This window comes from Salvelinus fontinalis, chromosome 9 (genome assembly GCF_029448725.1).
Source record: "Salvelinus fontinalis isolate EN_2023a chromosome 9, ASM2944872v1, whole genome shotgun sequence".
NCBI classification, from domain to species: Eukaryota; Metazoa; Chordata; class Actinopteri; order Salmoniformes; family Salmonidae; genus Salvelinus; species Salvelinus fontinalis.
In genome coordinates this window covers 45,130,194-45,142,995 of record NC_074673.1, presented here as the reverse complement: position 1 = coordinate 45,142,995, position 12,802 = coordinate 45,130,194, and the positions used below count along the sequence as shown (strand labels likewise).

At 44.7% G+C, this 12,802-nt stretch overlaps 1 protein-coding gene across 2 annotated transcripts in view; it reads left to right on the top strand.

Moving 5' to 3' along the window:
* Positions 1-2,391: 2,391 nt before the first annotated feature.
* Positions 2,392-12,802, top strand: part of LOC129862682 (protein phosphatase 1H-like) — a 62,911-nt gene continuing 52,500 nt past the window's right edge. The window contains exon 1 of one of the 2 annotated variants that reach the window (XM_055934571.1): positions 2,392-3,038. In XM_055934571.1, coding sequence (XP_055790546.1) covers positions 2,806-3,038 — 233 coding nt within the window. In that variant the 5' untranslated portion in view covers positions 2,392-2,805. The remainder of the gene's footprint in view (positions 3,039-12,802) is intronic. The other variant, XM_055934570.1, reaches the window with a different exon arrangement.

The window sequence follows — 12,802 nt, the reverse complement described above, 5'->3', positions numbered from 1 at the left end:
TGGTAACGGAGTCAGGTTTGTACGTCTCCTTGCTCGCACACACTTTTTCAGTTCTGCCCACAAATGTTATATAGTAATGAGGTCAGGGCTTTGTGATGGCCACTCCAATACCTTGACTTTGTTGTCCTTAAGCCATTTTGCCACAACTTTGGAAGTATGCTTGGGGTCAATGTCCATTTGGAAGACCGTTTTGCGACCAAGCTTTAACTTCCTGACTGATGTCTTGGAAGTTAAAGCAACTGATGTTGCTTCAATATATCCACATAATTTTCCTGCCTCATGATGCCATCTATTTTGTGAAGTGCACCAGTCCCTCCTGCATCAAAGCACCCACACACATGATGCTGCCACCCCCGTGCTTCACGGTTGGGATAGCGTTCTTCAGCTTGCAAGCCTCCCCCTTTTTCCTCCAAACATAACAATGGTCATTATTGCCAAACAGTTCTATTTTTGTTTCATCAGACCAGAGGACATTTCCCCAAAAAGTACAATCTTTATCCCCATGTGCAGTTGCAAACCGTAGTCTGTCTTTTTTATGGTGGTTTTGGAGCAGTGGCTTCTTCCTTGCTGAGTGGCCTTTCAGGTTATGTCAATACAGGACTCATTTTACTGTCGATATAGATACTTTTGTACCTGTTTCCTCCAGCATCTTCACAAGGTCATTTGCTGTTGTTCTGGGATTGATTTGCACTTTTCACACCAAAGTACGGTCATCTCTAGGAGACAGAATGCGTCTCCTTCCTGAGCGATATGATGGCTGCGTGGTCTCATGGTGTTTATACTTGCGTACTATTGTTTGTACAGATGAACTTGGTACATTCAGGCATTTGGAAATTGCTCCCAAGGATGAACCAGACTTGTGGAGGTCTACAATTATTCTTTCTGAGGTCTTGGCTGATTTTTTTTGATTTTCCCATGATGTCAAGCAAAGAGGCACTGAGTTTGAAGGTAAGCCTTGAAATACATCCACAGGTACACCTACAATTGACTCAAATGATGACAATTAGCCTACCAGAAGATTCTAAAGCCATGACATCATTTTCTGGAATTTTCCAAGCTGTTTAAAGGCACAGTCAATTTAGTGTATGTAAACTTCTGACCCACTGGAATTGTCATACAGTGAATTATAAGTGAACTAATCTGTCTGTAAACAATTGTTGGAAAAATTACTTGTGTCATGCACAAAGTAGACGTCCTAACCGACTTGCCAAAACTATAGTTTGTTAACAAGACATTTGTGGAGTGGTTGAAGAACGAGTTTTAATGACTCCAACCTAAGTGGATGTAAACTTCCCACTTCAACTGTATGTGTTGCTTTTGCATATACTGTATTTGTTCATTGGTTTTGAAAGAGTCGGTTGGTTCACTGGGTTCATTGGTTTTGCAATATGTTGCCATTGATTAAGAGTAAGAACAGGATGTCCAACCCAAAATATAAACTTGTTTTACTCCATTGTTTGTAAACAATATAATTGTAAAAAAAAAAAGAAATGCTGGTTGCACGAATAATAATGATGATAACTAAATGTTACATGAAATGTTAACATAAGAACCTAATGGAAAACCTTTTGTTAATATGTATTGGCAAAACTTCACTTAATGGTGAGGTATGTAATAATAATAATGTTTATTTTGTCTTGCTGGACATTCAACATGTGAAATATGAGTAGGTATGATAATTTGAGTCTTGCTTCTTCTGTAGTGGAATAGAGTTGACAACTAGCACTTGAATTGTTGAAAATAAATATTGTGTGTAAATACCGGAGTGATGTATGAATGTTAATTAAAACAATTCATAGACCAATTTGTTATACTGCATCCATGTATATATTCTGCAAGTACATTGAAATTAACTTGTTTTGAACATCTATTTTAAACTTTCACATTCCATTAAACCGAACATAGATTGGACATGAGACATAGTTGTGTTTTCGACATTTTGCTAGGTGGGTTTCCTGTGTTTGGTCCAGACTTTGTTCTTACCTGCAGGGAAAACCACCATTGTAGGTATGGGATGGGACCGAGACCACCCTTTTTGAGCGAACCACGGTGTGTGTTTTTATTGCGCTCCCGAGTGCGGATAGAGTGCTCACACCAGTTCAAACGAACAGACCTAGGGGGGGAAATTCGCCAGAGTTGGGAAAACCCGTTCCAAACCAATTCGGTGTAAAATACCCCTCATTTTCTGGTCAGGTTATTCCACTGCAGTTGACACATAGGCATAGTCCCTACTGTAGGGACGTTCTAGTCCCTACCTATTGGACGTTCTATTCCTATACACAAATGCGATAACTTGGACATGTCTGAGAAGGGCATGTGGGATCTGAAAATGCTTTGTCAGACAGAAAAGGAGACGGACTAGGCCACTCCAAAGAGGATGTATGTGTCAGCTGACTGCACTTACCCTATTTCGAGGGTATGAGCAAGGAGCACTTCAGAGGGCAAGCAAACGTTGGATTGAAGTGACTCGTTTACAAGTAGGCGACTCTTTATATGCTTTTGTAGTGTACCTGCCACTTTACGGCATTCCAGGATAACAACTAGCCTACCTTTGACCTACTGCCTGACGTGCTGCTAATCGTTTAAACTGATCACAGCGCGATGGCTGTGCAACCAAATCCAGAAAACAACCGGTTTGTCACATGACTGTGCTCATCATGAGTTTGTTTCCGCGTCTGAATGAAAGAGAGAGAGAGGGGCATATCTGAACTGTTGCGGTCCGCAAAACGCGCCGCCGAGCCAAGGTGATATTCCGGGCAAGGGGACCCCCACATTACCATCGCCCTGACACGCTGCGGCAAGAACATGCTCACACGGATGAAATCAGCTGTGGCCAATTTTATGGGAGGTATGATGGCTGGCAGTTCAAACGTTGACCATTTCGGTGGCCCCGATTTACCGCTGAAATATCCGTACACAAGACCGGAGTTTCTGGGACTGTCACCGGATGAAATCGAGTGCTCGGCGGATCATATTTCTCGGCCGATCCTCATTCTGAAAGATACGAAGAGGCTGCCATGGGCCACTGGTTATGCAGAGTAAGTATGCGTCCATCTTTAAGTCGTAGCAAGCTATAGCAGCATTTAAAGCGGTAGGTTCAGCACGCTCCCTGGACCAGAGTCAGAAACATAAACATAATAATTAGCGCCATTTATTTCCATGTGAATAGGCTATTCCAGGGATGGGCAACTCTAGTCCTCGGGGGCCTGATTGTTGTCACACTTTTGCCTCAACCCCAGTTAACACACCTGATTTCAATTATTAACTAATCATCAGTTTAGAACATAATTACTTTTAATCAGCTATGCGTTCTAGGGATGGGGGAAAAAGGTGACAGCTCCCCAGCCCCGAGGACGGAAGTAGCCCATCCCTGGGCTATACGGTCTGTCAGCATAGCCTCTAATTAAATCAAGGGGGTTTATTGGCATGGGAAACATATGTTAACATTGCCAAAGCAAGTGAAGTAGATCATATACAAAAGTGAAATAAACAATAAAAATGAACAGTAAATATATATCTCACCAGTGGGTGCAAATGTTGCCCCATGATGTATGAAACGCAAACAGAGATGAACACGGTTCGTATTTAGGCTACTAAATGAAATTTGCATGGAAATGTTGTTGTGACACAACAACAGAAATATTCTTTAGTATCCTATTGCTATAGCATTTACCCATACCATACCTGCTGTCTGCTACACCACCTAGCCCTACAATAAACTGTTGCATGCCATTGTGCATCATGGCTAAAATATTATGATGGATATAGTGCAACTAGTTGTAGTTTCAGTACCATGAGTTAGGCCTACATGTGAACTATAATGGCATTTAATAGTTGCTTTGCCATGCTATATATCCTTGTGTCTGTCAGGGGATGACAGATTATCACTTCCCTTTACAGTTTCATTATTTATGCATGCCCCATTTCAAGTGCACAGGCAGATTCTATCATGGGGTTGTGGATAGTTTCAGGACATGGGTTCATAAACACTTTCCTTTGCACACACTGTTAAACCACACTGTAAAAGCAACAGTTACTGCTGCAGGTTGCCTTATGAAAAAGCTAACTTGTTCAGTGCTTCAATGAAGAGAGTAGTCTGTGCTGCTATATACATTTTTAAAAAATGAAACAAATCATGAAATGTTTTTTACTATTTCAAATGCCAATGAAATGCTAATTGTGTGGAGGAGAAGGCACGGAGAATAACTTGAAACGCACGTTATATGCATGTCATTCTTCTGAAGCAGCTATATTTGACATTGATTGGTGAAGGACACTGCATTTTCAGACCCACCTAAATGAGACAGTATGTGTTCACAGAGAGACACAGGTGTGGATTGTGCCAAGATAGGAAGTGGAAAAATAACTTTGAAGCAGCTAGCAAACGTCCACCGTCTACCGAATAGTAGTATAACTTTTCATTACATTTCATTATAGTACAACGGTCTGATTTTCATTTTCATTACAGTACAACGGTTCGATTTGTTTGATCTTAGCTAGCTACATAGCCGTCTTTTATCAAACATAATTGCGTCGTTATTGAGGTTCGCTAGCGAGCTATTTTCGTTCGAAATTAACGCAACGTAGCCAACACTGCTAGCTAGCCAGCTTGCCACCGAAGAGCATTGTAGAAACGATTACAATACAACGGAACGACTTGTTTTGTGTAGTGTTAGCTAGCTACATAGTTTTCTTTGCTAGCTTTGTATCTAAGATAATTGTGTAACTTTGAGTAATTATCGGTTAGCTAGCCAGCTAGTTTCGCCTGCCGCGCTGCCGTCCTCCTACCTAGCCAACACTGCTAGCTAACACTGCTAGCTAGCCAACTTCTACCGAATAGCAGCACTGTAGAAGCTTACATTACAACGGAACGACTTGATTAGCGTAGTGTTAGCTAGTTGTCTTTGCTGTCCTTGAATCCATGATAATTGTGTAGTTTAGAGAAACTTAGAGAAACTGTCGAGGTCACCTAGCCAGCTTCACTTTCAACAACGCAGCTACTGCTAGCCAGGCTACTTCACCAGCCAGCAGTACTATATCATTTTAGTCAATAAGATTTTTAATTTTATTGATTTTTTGCTACGTAAGCTTAACTTTCTGAACATTCGAGACGTGTAGCCCACTTGTCATTCTAATCTCCTTTGCTTTAGCGTAGCCTCTTCTGTAGCCTGTCAAATATGTGTCTGTCTATCCCTGTTCTCTCCTCTCTGCACAGACCATACAAACGCCTCACACCGCGTGGCCGCGCCCACACTAACCTGGTGGTCCCAGCCCGCACGACCCACGTGGAGTTCCAGGTCTCCGGTAGCCTCTGGAACTGCCGATCCGCGGCCAACAAGGCAGAGCTCATCTCAGCCTATGCGTCCCTCCAGTCCCTCGACTTCTTGGCACTGACGGAAACATGGCTCACCACAGATAACACTGCTACTCCTACTGCTCTCTCTTCGTCTGCCCACGTGTTCTCGCACACCCCAAGAGCTTCTGGTCAGCGGGGTGGTGGCACCGGGATCCTCATCTCTCCCAAGTGGTCATTCTCTCTTTCTCCCCTTACCCATCTGTCTATCGCCTCCTTTGAATTCCATGCTGTCACAGTTACCAGCCCTTTCAAGCTTAACATCCTTATCATTTATCGCCCTCCAGGTTCCCTTGGAGAGTTCATCAATGAGCTTGATGCCTTGATAAGCTCCTTTCCTGAGGACGGCTCACCTCTCACAGTTCTGGGTGACTTTAACCTCCCCATGTCTACCTTTGACTCATTCCTCTCCGCCTCCTTCTTTCCACTCCTCTCCTCTTTTGACCTCACCCTCTCACCTTCCCCCCCTACTCACAAGGCAGGCAATACGCTTGACCTCATCTTTACTAGATGCTGTTCTTCCACTAACCTCATTGCAACTCCCCTCCAAGTCTCCGACCACTACCTTGTATCCTTTTCCCTCTCGCTCTCATCCAACACTTCCCACACTGCCCCTACTCGGATGGTATCGCGCCGTCCCAACCTTCGCTCTCTCTCCCCCGCTACTCTCTCCTCTTCCATCCTATCATCTCTTCCCTCTGCCCAAACCTTCTCCAACCTATCTCCTGATTCTGCCTCCTCAACCCTCCTCTCCTCCCTTTCTGCATCCTTTGACTCTCTATGTCCCCTATCCTCCAGGCCGGCTCGGTCCTCCCCTCCCGCTCCGTGGCTCGACGACTCATTGCGAGCTCACAGAACAGGGCTCCGGGCAGCCGAGCGGAAATGGAGGAAAACTCGCCTCCCTGCGGACCTGGCATCCTTTCACTCCCTCCTCTCTACATTTTCCTCTTCTGTCTCTGCTGCTAAAGCCACTTTCTACCACTCTAAATTCCAAGCATCTGCCTCTAACCCTAGGAAGCTCTTTGCCACCTTCTCCTCCCTCCTGAATCCTCCTCCCCCTCCCCCCCCCCTCCTCCCTCTCTGCAGACGACTTCGTCAACCATTTTGAAAAGAAGGTCGACGACATCCGATCCTCGTTTGCTAAGTCAAACGACACCGCTGGTTCTGCTCACACTGCCCTACCCTGTGCTTTGACCTCTTTCTCTCCTCTCTCTCCAGATGAAATCTCGCGTCTTGTGACGGCCGGCCGCCCAACAACCTGCCCGCTTGACCCTATCCCCTCCTCTCTTCTCCAGACCATTTCCGGAGACCTTCTCCCTTACCTCACCTCGCTCATCAACTCATCCCTGACCGCTGGCTACGTCCCTTCCGTCTTCAAGAGAGCGAGAGTTGCACCCCTTCTGAAAAAACCTACACTCGATCCCTCCGATGTCAACAACTACAGACCAGTATCCCTTCTTTCTTTTCTCTCCAAAACTCTTGAACGTGCCGTCCTTGGCCAGCTCTCCTGCTATCTCTCTCAGAATGACCTTCTTGATCCAAATCAGTCAGGTTTCAAGACTAGTCACTCAACTGAGACTGCTCTTCTCTGTATCACGGAGGCGCTCCGCACTGCTAAAGCTAACTCTCTTTCCTCTGCTCTCATCCTTCTAGACCTATCGGCTGCCTTCGATACTGTGAACCATCAGATCCTCCTCTCCACCCTCTCCGAGTTGGGCATCTCCGGCGCGGCCCACGCTTGGATTGCGTCCTACCTGACAGGTCGCTCCTACCAGGTGGCGTGGCGAGAATCTGTCTCCTCACCACGCGCTCTCACCACTGGTGTCCCCCAGGGCTCTGTTCTAGGCCCTCTCCTATTCTCGCTATACACCAAGTCACTTGGCTCTGTCATAACCTCACACGGTCTCTCCTATCATTGCTATGCAGACGACACACAACTAATCTTCTCCTTTCCCCCTTCTGATGACCAGGTGGCGAATCGCATCTCTGCATGTCTGGCAGACATATCAGTGTGGATGACGGATCACCACCTCAAGCTGAACCTCGGCAAGACGGAGCTGCTCTTCCTCCCGGGGAAGGACTGCCCGTTCCATGATCTCGCCATCACGGTTGACAACTCCATTGTGTCCTCCTCCCAGAGCGCTAAGAACCTTGGCGTGATCCTGGACAACACCCTGTCGTTCTCAACTAACATCAAGGCGGTGGCCCGTTCCTGTAGGTTCATGCTCTACAACATCCGCAGAGTACGACCCTGCCTCACACAGGAAGCGGCGCAGGTCCTAATCCAGGCACTTGTCATCTCCCGTCTGGATTACTGCAACTCGCTGTTGGCTGGGCTCCCTGCCTGTGCCATCAAACCCCTACAACTCATCCAGAACGCCGCAGCCCGTCTGGTGTTCAACCTTCCCAAGTTCTCTCACGTCACCCCGCTCCTCCGCTCTCTCCACTGGCTTCCAGTTGAAGCTCGCATCCGCTACAAGACCATGGTGCTTGCCTACGGAGCTGTGAGGGGAACGGCACCTCAGTACCTTCAGGCTCTGATCAGGCCCTACACCCAAACAAGGGCACTGCGTTCATCCACCTCTGGCCTGCTCGCCTCCCTACCACTGAGGAAGTACAGTTCCCGCTCAGCCCAGTCAAAACTGTTCGCTGCTCTGGCACCCCAATGGTGGAACAAACTCCCTCACGACGCCAGGACAGCGGAGTCAATCACCACCTTCCGGAGACACCTGAAACCCCACCTCTTCAAGGAATACCTAGGATAGGAGAAAGCAATCCTTCTGCCCCCCCCCCCCCCCTTAAAAGATTTAGATGCACTATTGTAAAGTGGCTGTTCCACTGGATGTCATTAGGTGAATGCACCAATTTGTAAGTCGCTCTGGATAAGAGCGTCTGCTAAATGACTTAAATGTAAATGTAAATGTTCTGTTCCCTGTCAGCCATTTAAATACTTGTTTATTTTCCTCAAGCTTAATCTGTCCATCGATCCTCCTGAGTTTTCAGTTTCTTTTCAGCTCTGGTAGAATGACCCATTGTGATAATAGGATACATTTAGCCATTTGCAATACAAGTATACTTTGTGCAGGAAGAAGGCCTCTCGTTCTGCATCTGTTGTTACAACTTTAACTCCCGTGTCCTGACGATGAACCCAATTTAGATGTGCACATGCTTCTCCATCTCAAGTTGGATACTGGCACAAATCCACCTCAATGTCACAAATGAGCATAACATTTTCCCCCAGTGCAGCAAAGTACAAGATACTGCCTAACATTTTACATTTGAGTCATTTAGCAGACACTCTTAACCCTAATTGCTATGAATAAGTGCCTTGCTCGATGGCACATCGACAGATTCTTCACCTAGTCGTCTCGGGGATTCGAACCAGTGACCCTTCGGATCTGCCGCACAGTGGTGATGTTGAAGATGGTCATGGTTTGAACTTCAAAGTTTAAAAAAAAGTTTTATATTGGGGCTGCTGTGTTCCTCCTAAACAAACAAACCTTCCAGTCTGCATCCCTCGACCGTTGAATGTTAACTGTGATATCTGTGCATTCCCTCAGGCTTCCATCACAAGAATGAAAAAAGGACTAGCAGCCAAATTTGGACAACCATGGTCATTCAGCACCTACTCAGCATGCATGCAGCACAGCACTAGATTGTTTTTATTTTCAGAGTGGCGTGTAATCTAGTCCGTCAGGCTATGGCTGACATGCTTCTCCCAGCTGTCTGTGTAGGGATGGCACTGCTACACTGCTGTGGATTTGTCAACAGCTGGTTGACCAGCAGGCTCTGTTGTTGTGGTGAGATCTGTCCCCTCCCTCCCCTCTCAGCCAGCAGCCAGGCCCATATTAAGATGATGTGATCTCCACTGAGAACAGTGTCCCGTGCCAAGGAATCACCCTCTTAACTGTGATATAACATAGTCAGAGGCTGCGTTATAAGAGCTGGACTCGAGCTGTTGTATTTCACAGATTGGCGATGGGTGGCGGAAGAATAGAAGTGGCACTACAACAATTCTCCCCTGACCTGGCTGCTTTGCACACTTTCTCCTGGTCTGCTGTCAGGTCCTGTGAGCGCCAACATTTCAGAAGGGCAGAGTCCTGCTCTCTATGTCCCCACCTCTCTTTCTCTTACTCATGCTCCCCTCCGTAGGCCTACATGAAGTCTACTCACCCCCTTTTATATGACTGTCTATCTGTCGCTATGGCTCTCTCTGTCCCTCCCTCCCTCTTCCTGTCCTGCAGCTACATAGTACTCATGAACTGAATGGAAGAGGATCAATACATTAGTCAATATGTGTCTGTGTAGAATGAACACTGCTAATGTGATGACTGGAGGGTGGCAGACATGCATATCTAAGTGAATGTCACAGAGAAGTGCACATCACTGTACACACTTGGATAGTGGGCAATCACATGATGTAGTAGCACGTGTTTGTCTTTCTATCTTGTAAGGGTGCCAGTAGCAGGGTAACTTAGATGGCCACAAGGACATGAGTGGTTTCAGTTCATATTGTCAACTATACACAGGAACTGGATCAGTGTCATATGTTCTCTTCTCCTAATATAATGATTTGAATGTGATCAGTCACTTACGTTGGGTTAGAATGATCAATCAATTGTGCCTTTTTGTCATTAATAGATCCTGACAACGTAATCAGAATGTAAGAGATGGAACTTGACCAAAAACAATGGAAAGGCCATGGAAACGCGTGTGGGAAAGATCCCGAATCGCCTCTTTGCCCCCAGCAAAATGTGCTTACATTTAGGCTTTTGTTTATGTATTGTTTATGTATTACACACTATGTTGAGGTGAAAATCGGGAGTGTAATGCTTTTTTAACCCCAATACATGTTCATGTCATCATCACCAATCAACTGCATTACAGTTAAATGACTTCTGACCACCACCGTTTTCTCTATGCTACCAGCTTATATAAACGGGAGTTAGCAATTAGCAGTTATTTCTTCTAAACCTGAAACGGGACCACTTCTAAATCAGAGACGTGAAACTTCAGTCCTCGGGGCCTGATTGGTGTCACACTTTTGCCTTCGCTAACACACCTGACTCGAATAATCAACCAATCATGATCTTCAGTTTAGAATGCAATTAGTTTAATCAGCTGTGTTTGCTAGGGATGTTGAAAAAGTGACACCTCCGGCCCCGAGGACTGGAGTGTTCTAAATCTTATACATTGAAAAACAACCAAATATATCAATCTGACTTTATTAATTAGATTGTGGACCTGTTACAATACATCAATCATGATGGATTTGACAAATATCCACTTTGTTAGATCAGATTTGTTGAATGTGCACCAATCCGGCATATGCTTGGGCGGTATATACCGGGGTATTTGGAAATGGCCACGGGGTGGTTTTTCAATTCTAACTATTTCTTTTGAAGTTTTTCAATAAATGTTCATATTTGTAGAAAGCAGGAGCAGGTGAGTATTGACGTTTTTATATTGAAAGTCACATTTTTTAAATGTATTTTTTATATAGAGTGATCAGAGGCGTGCAACCAGTTTTACTTCACAGAAAATACATTAGTGCAACACATTTGGCAGAAAATTGCTTCATTTTCATTAGATGACAACTGAAGTTCAACGCTATTTAGCTGGCAGCCACAGGTAAATGAGCTTACAATGAAAAGCAAGGTATTTTTTGCAAAAAAACGATGCATGGCAATCATTAGGAACACCTTCTTATTATTGAGTTGCATCGTCAGAACAGCCTCAATTCGTCGGGGCATGGACTCTACAAGGTGTCAAGCATTTCACAGGTATGCCGGCCTATGTTGACTCCAATGCTTCCCACAGTTCTGTCAAGTTGGCTGTATGTCCATTGGGTGGTGGCACATTCTTGATACACACAGGAAACTGTTGAGCGTGAAAACCCCAGAAAGGTTGCAGTTCTTGGCACAAACTGCCTGGTACCTAATACCATACACTGTTCAAAGGAACTTCAATATTTTGTCTTGCCCATTCACCCTCTGAATGGCACACATACACAATCCATGTCTCAATTGTCTCGAGGCTTAAAAATCCTCCTTTAACCTGTCTCCTCCCCTTCATCTACACTTATTTGAAGTAGATTTAACACATGACATCAATAAGGGATCATAACCTTTTCCTGAATTCACCTGGCCAGTCTGTCATGGAAAGAGCAGGTGTTTATCTTTCATTTAGAATCTGTAGTTACTCTGAGAATAGAAAGAACTATTGTGAAACAGCACAGTGGACAAATATATGGCAGCTAGAAATGGATGGTCTTCAGAGGTTGAGGGTAGCTCAAGGCTGGGACTAAAAACAAACAAAAGATAACTCATGTAAAATATACTGTCCATGAAATGTATGTAGAATGTATAAGCTGAAAGTGGGATACCTAGTCAGTTATACAACTGAATGTCTTCCGTATTTAACCCAACCCCTCTAGTTTACTCCAATTAGGGGAGGGGTTTTAGTTTTAGGGGAAAATCATAAAGAAGGAGAATATGGAAATGAGGCAGATGATTACATAGATTGTGGCTTCTATCAATATGCAATATTAAAGCTGATCTACCCCCCAGCAGGTGTTCTTAATGTTTTGTATACACACGGTGTTTCTAATGTTTATCATAGGAAATGTAGCTGGATTCATTCTAAGGTTTTAACGCGACCCCTAAGTTTAACTTGCTAGTTATTAATTCAGCCACTTACTTAGATAAGGAGACGAGGCATCATATAGAGGTATCTTTCTGCCATCAAGTCAAAGCCCTTTGGATGAGTTATCTGTGCAGCTGCAGCTGCCACTGCTATCTTCATTTTCTTGTTTTTTTTCTCTTCTCTGATCGCCTGCCCCCTCTTCTCCGAAGCTGCGGCTCCAGACTCCACACAGACACAGCATGTACACATGCTGCTTCAGAGCTAGTACTGTTCTTCCTTAAGACAAGCATGCTTCAACTTTGTTCATTTGCAGAATGTCTCTCATTCACATTCGATTGTAAATATCCAAAGTCACCAGAAATGACTTTCAGTAGCTCCTACCTATATGTCTAACATTATGAATTTGTTTTTATTTTCGTTTGCACTCTTTAGCTAGCAGCCTCCATAGAAATTCTCTATTACTTCTGCTAATTTTTTTAGTTTCATGCAAAAGACACCCAATAGGCTTTTGATTTTTTGGGGGGAGCCTCCTTGTGTACTAAGCAGGTAATACCGTAAATCCAGGGATGAGAGAAGGACGGTATGAAAATCTGGATTCCACCCAACCCTAACCCGGCATCCTCCTTCTATCCCCCACGGTCTACGTTCTATTGACATCTTTACCGCGTCTATAAGAGAGGACTAGTAAGAGATGTCTATTCTGATTAATGATCAATGTCTGCTTGTGAGGTAAGATTATTGGTGATGAGAGAATCATACTTCTCCTCAGATGCAAATTTCATCGTGAGGGCTGTTGATTTGCTC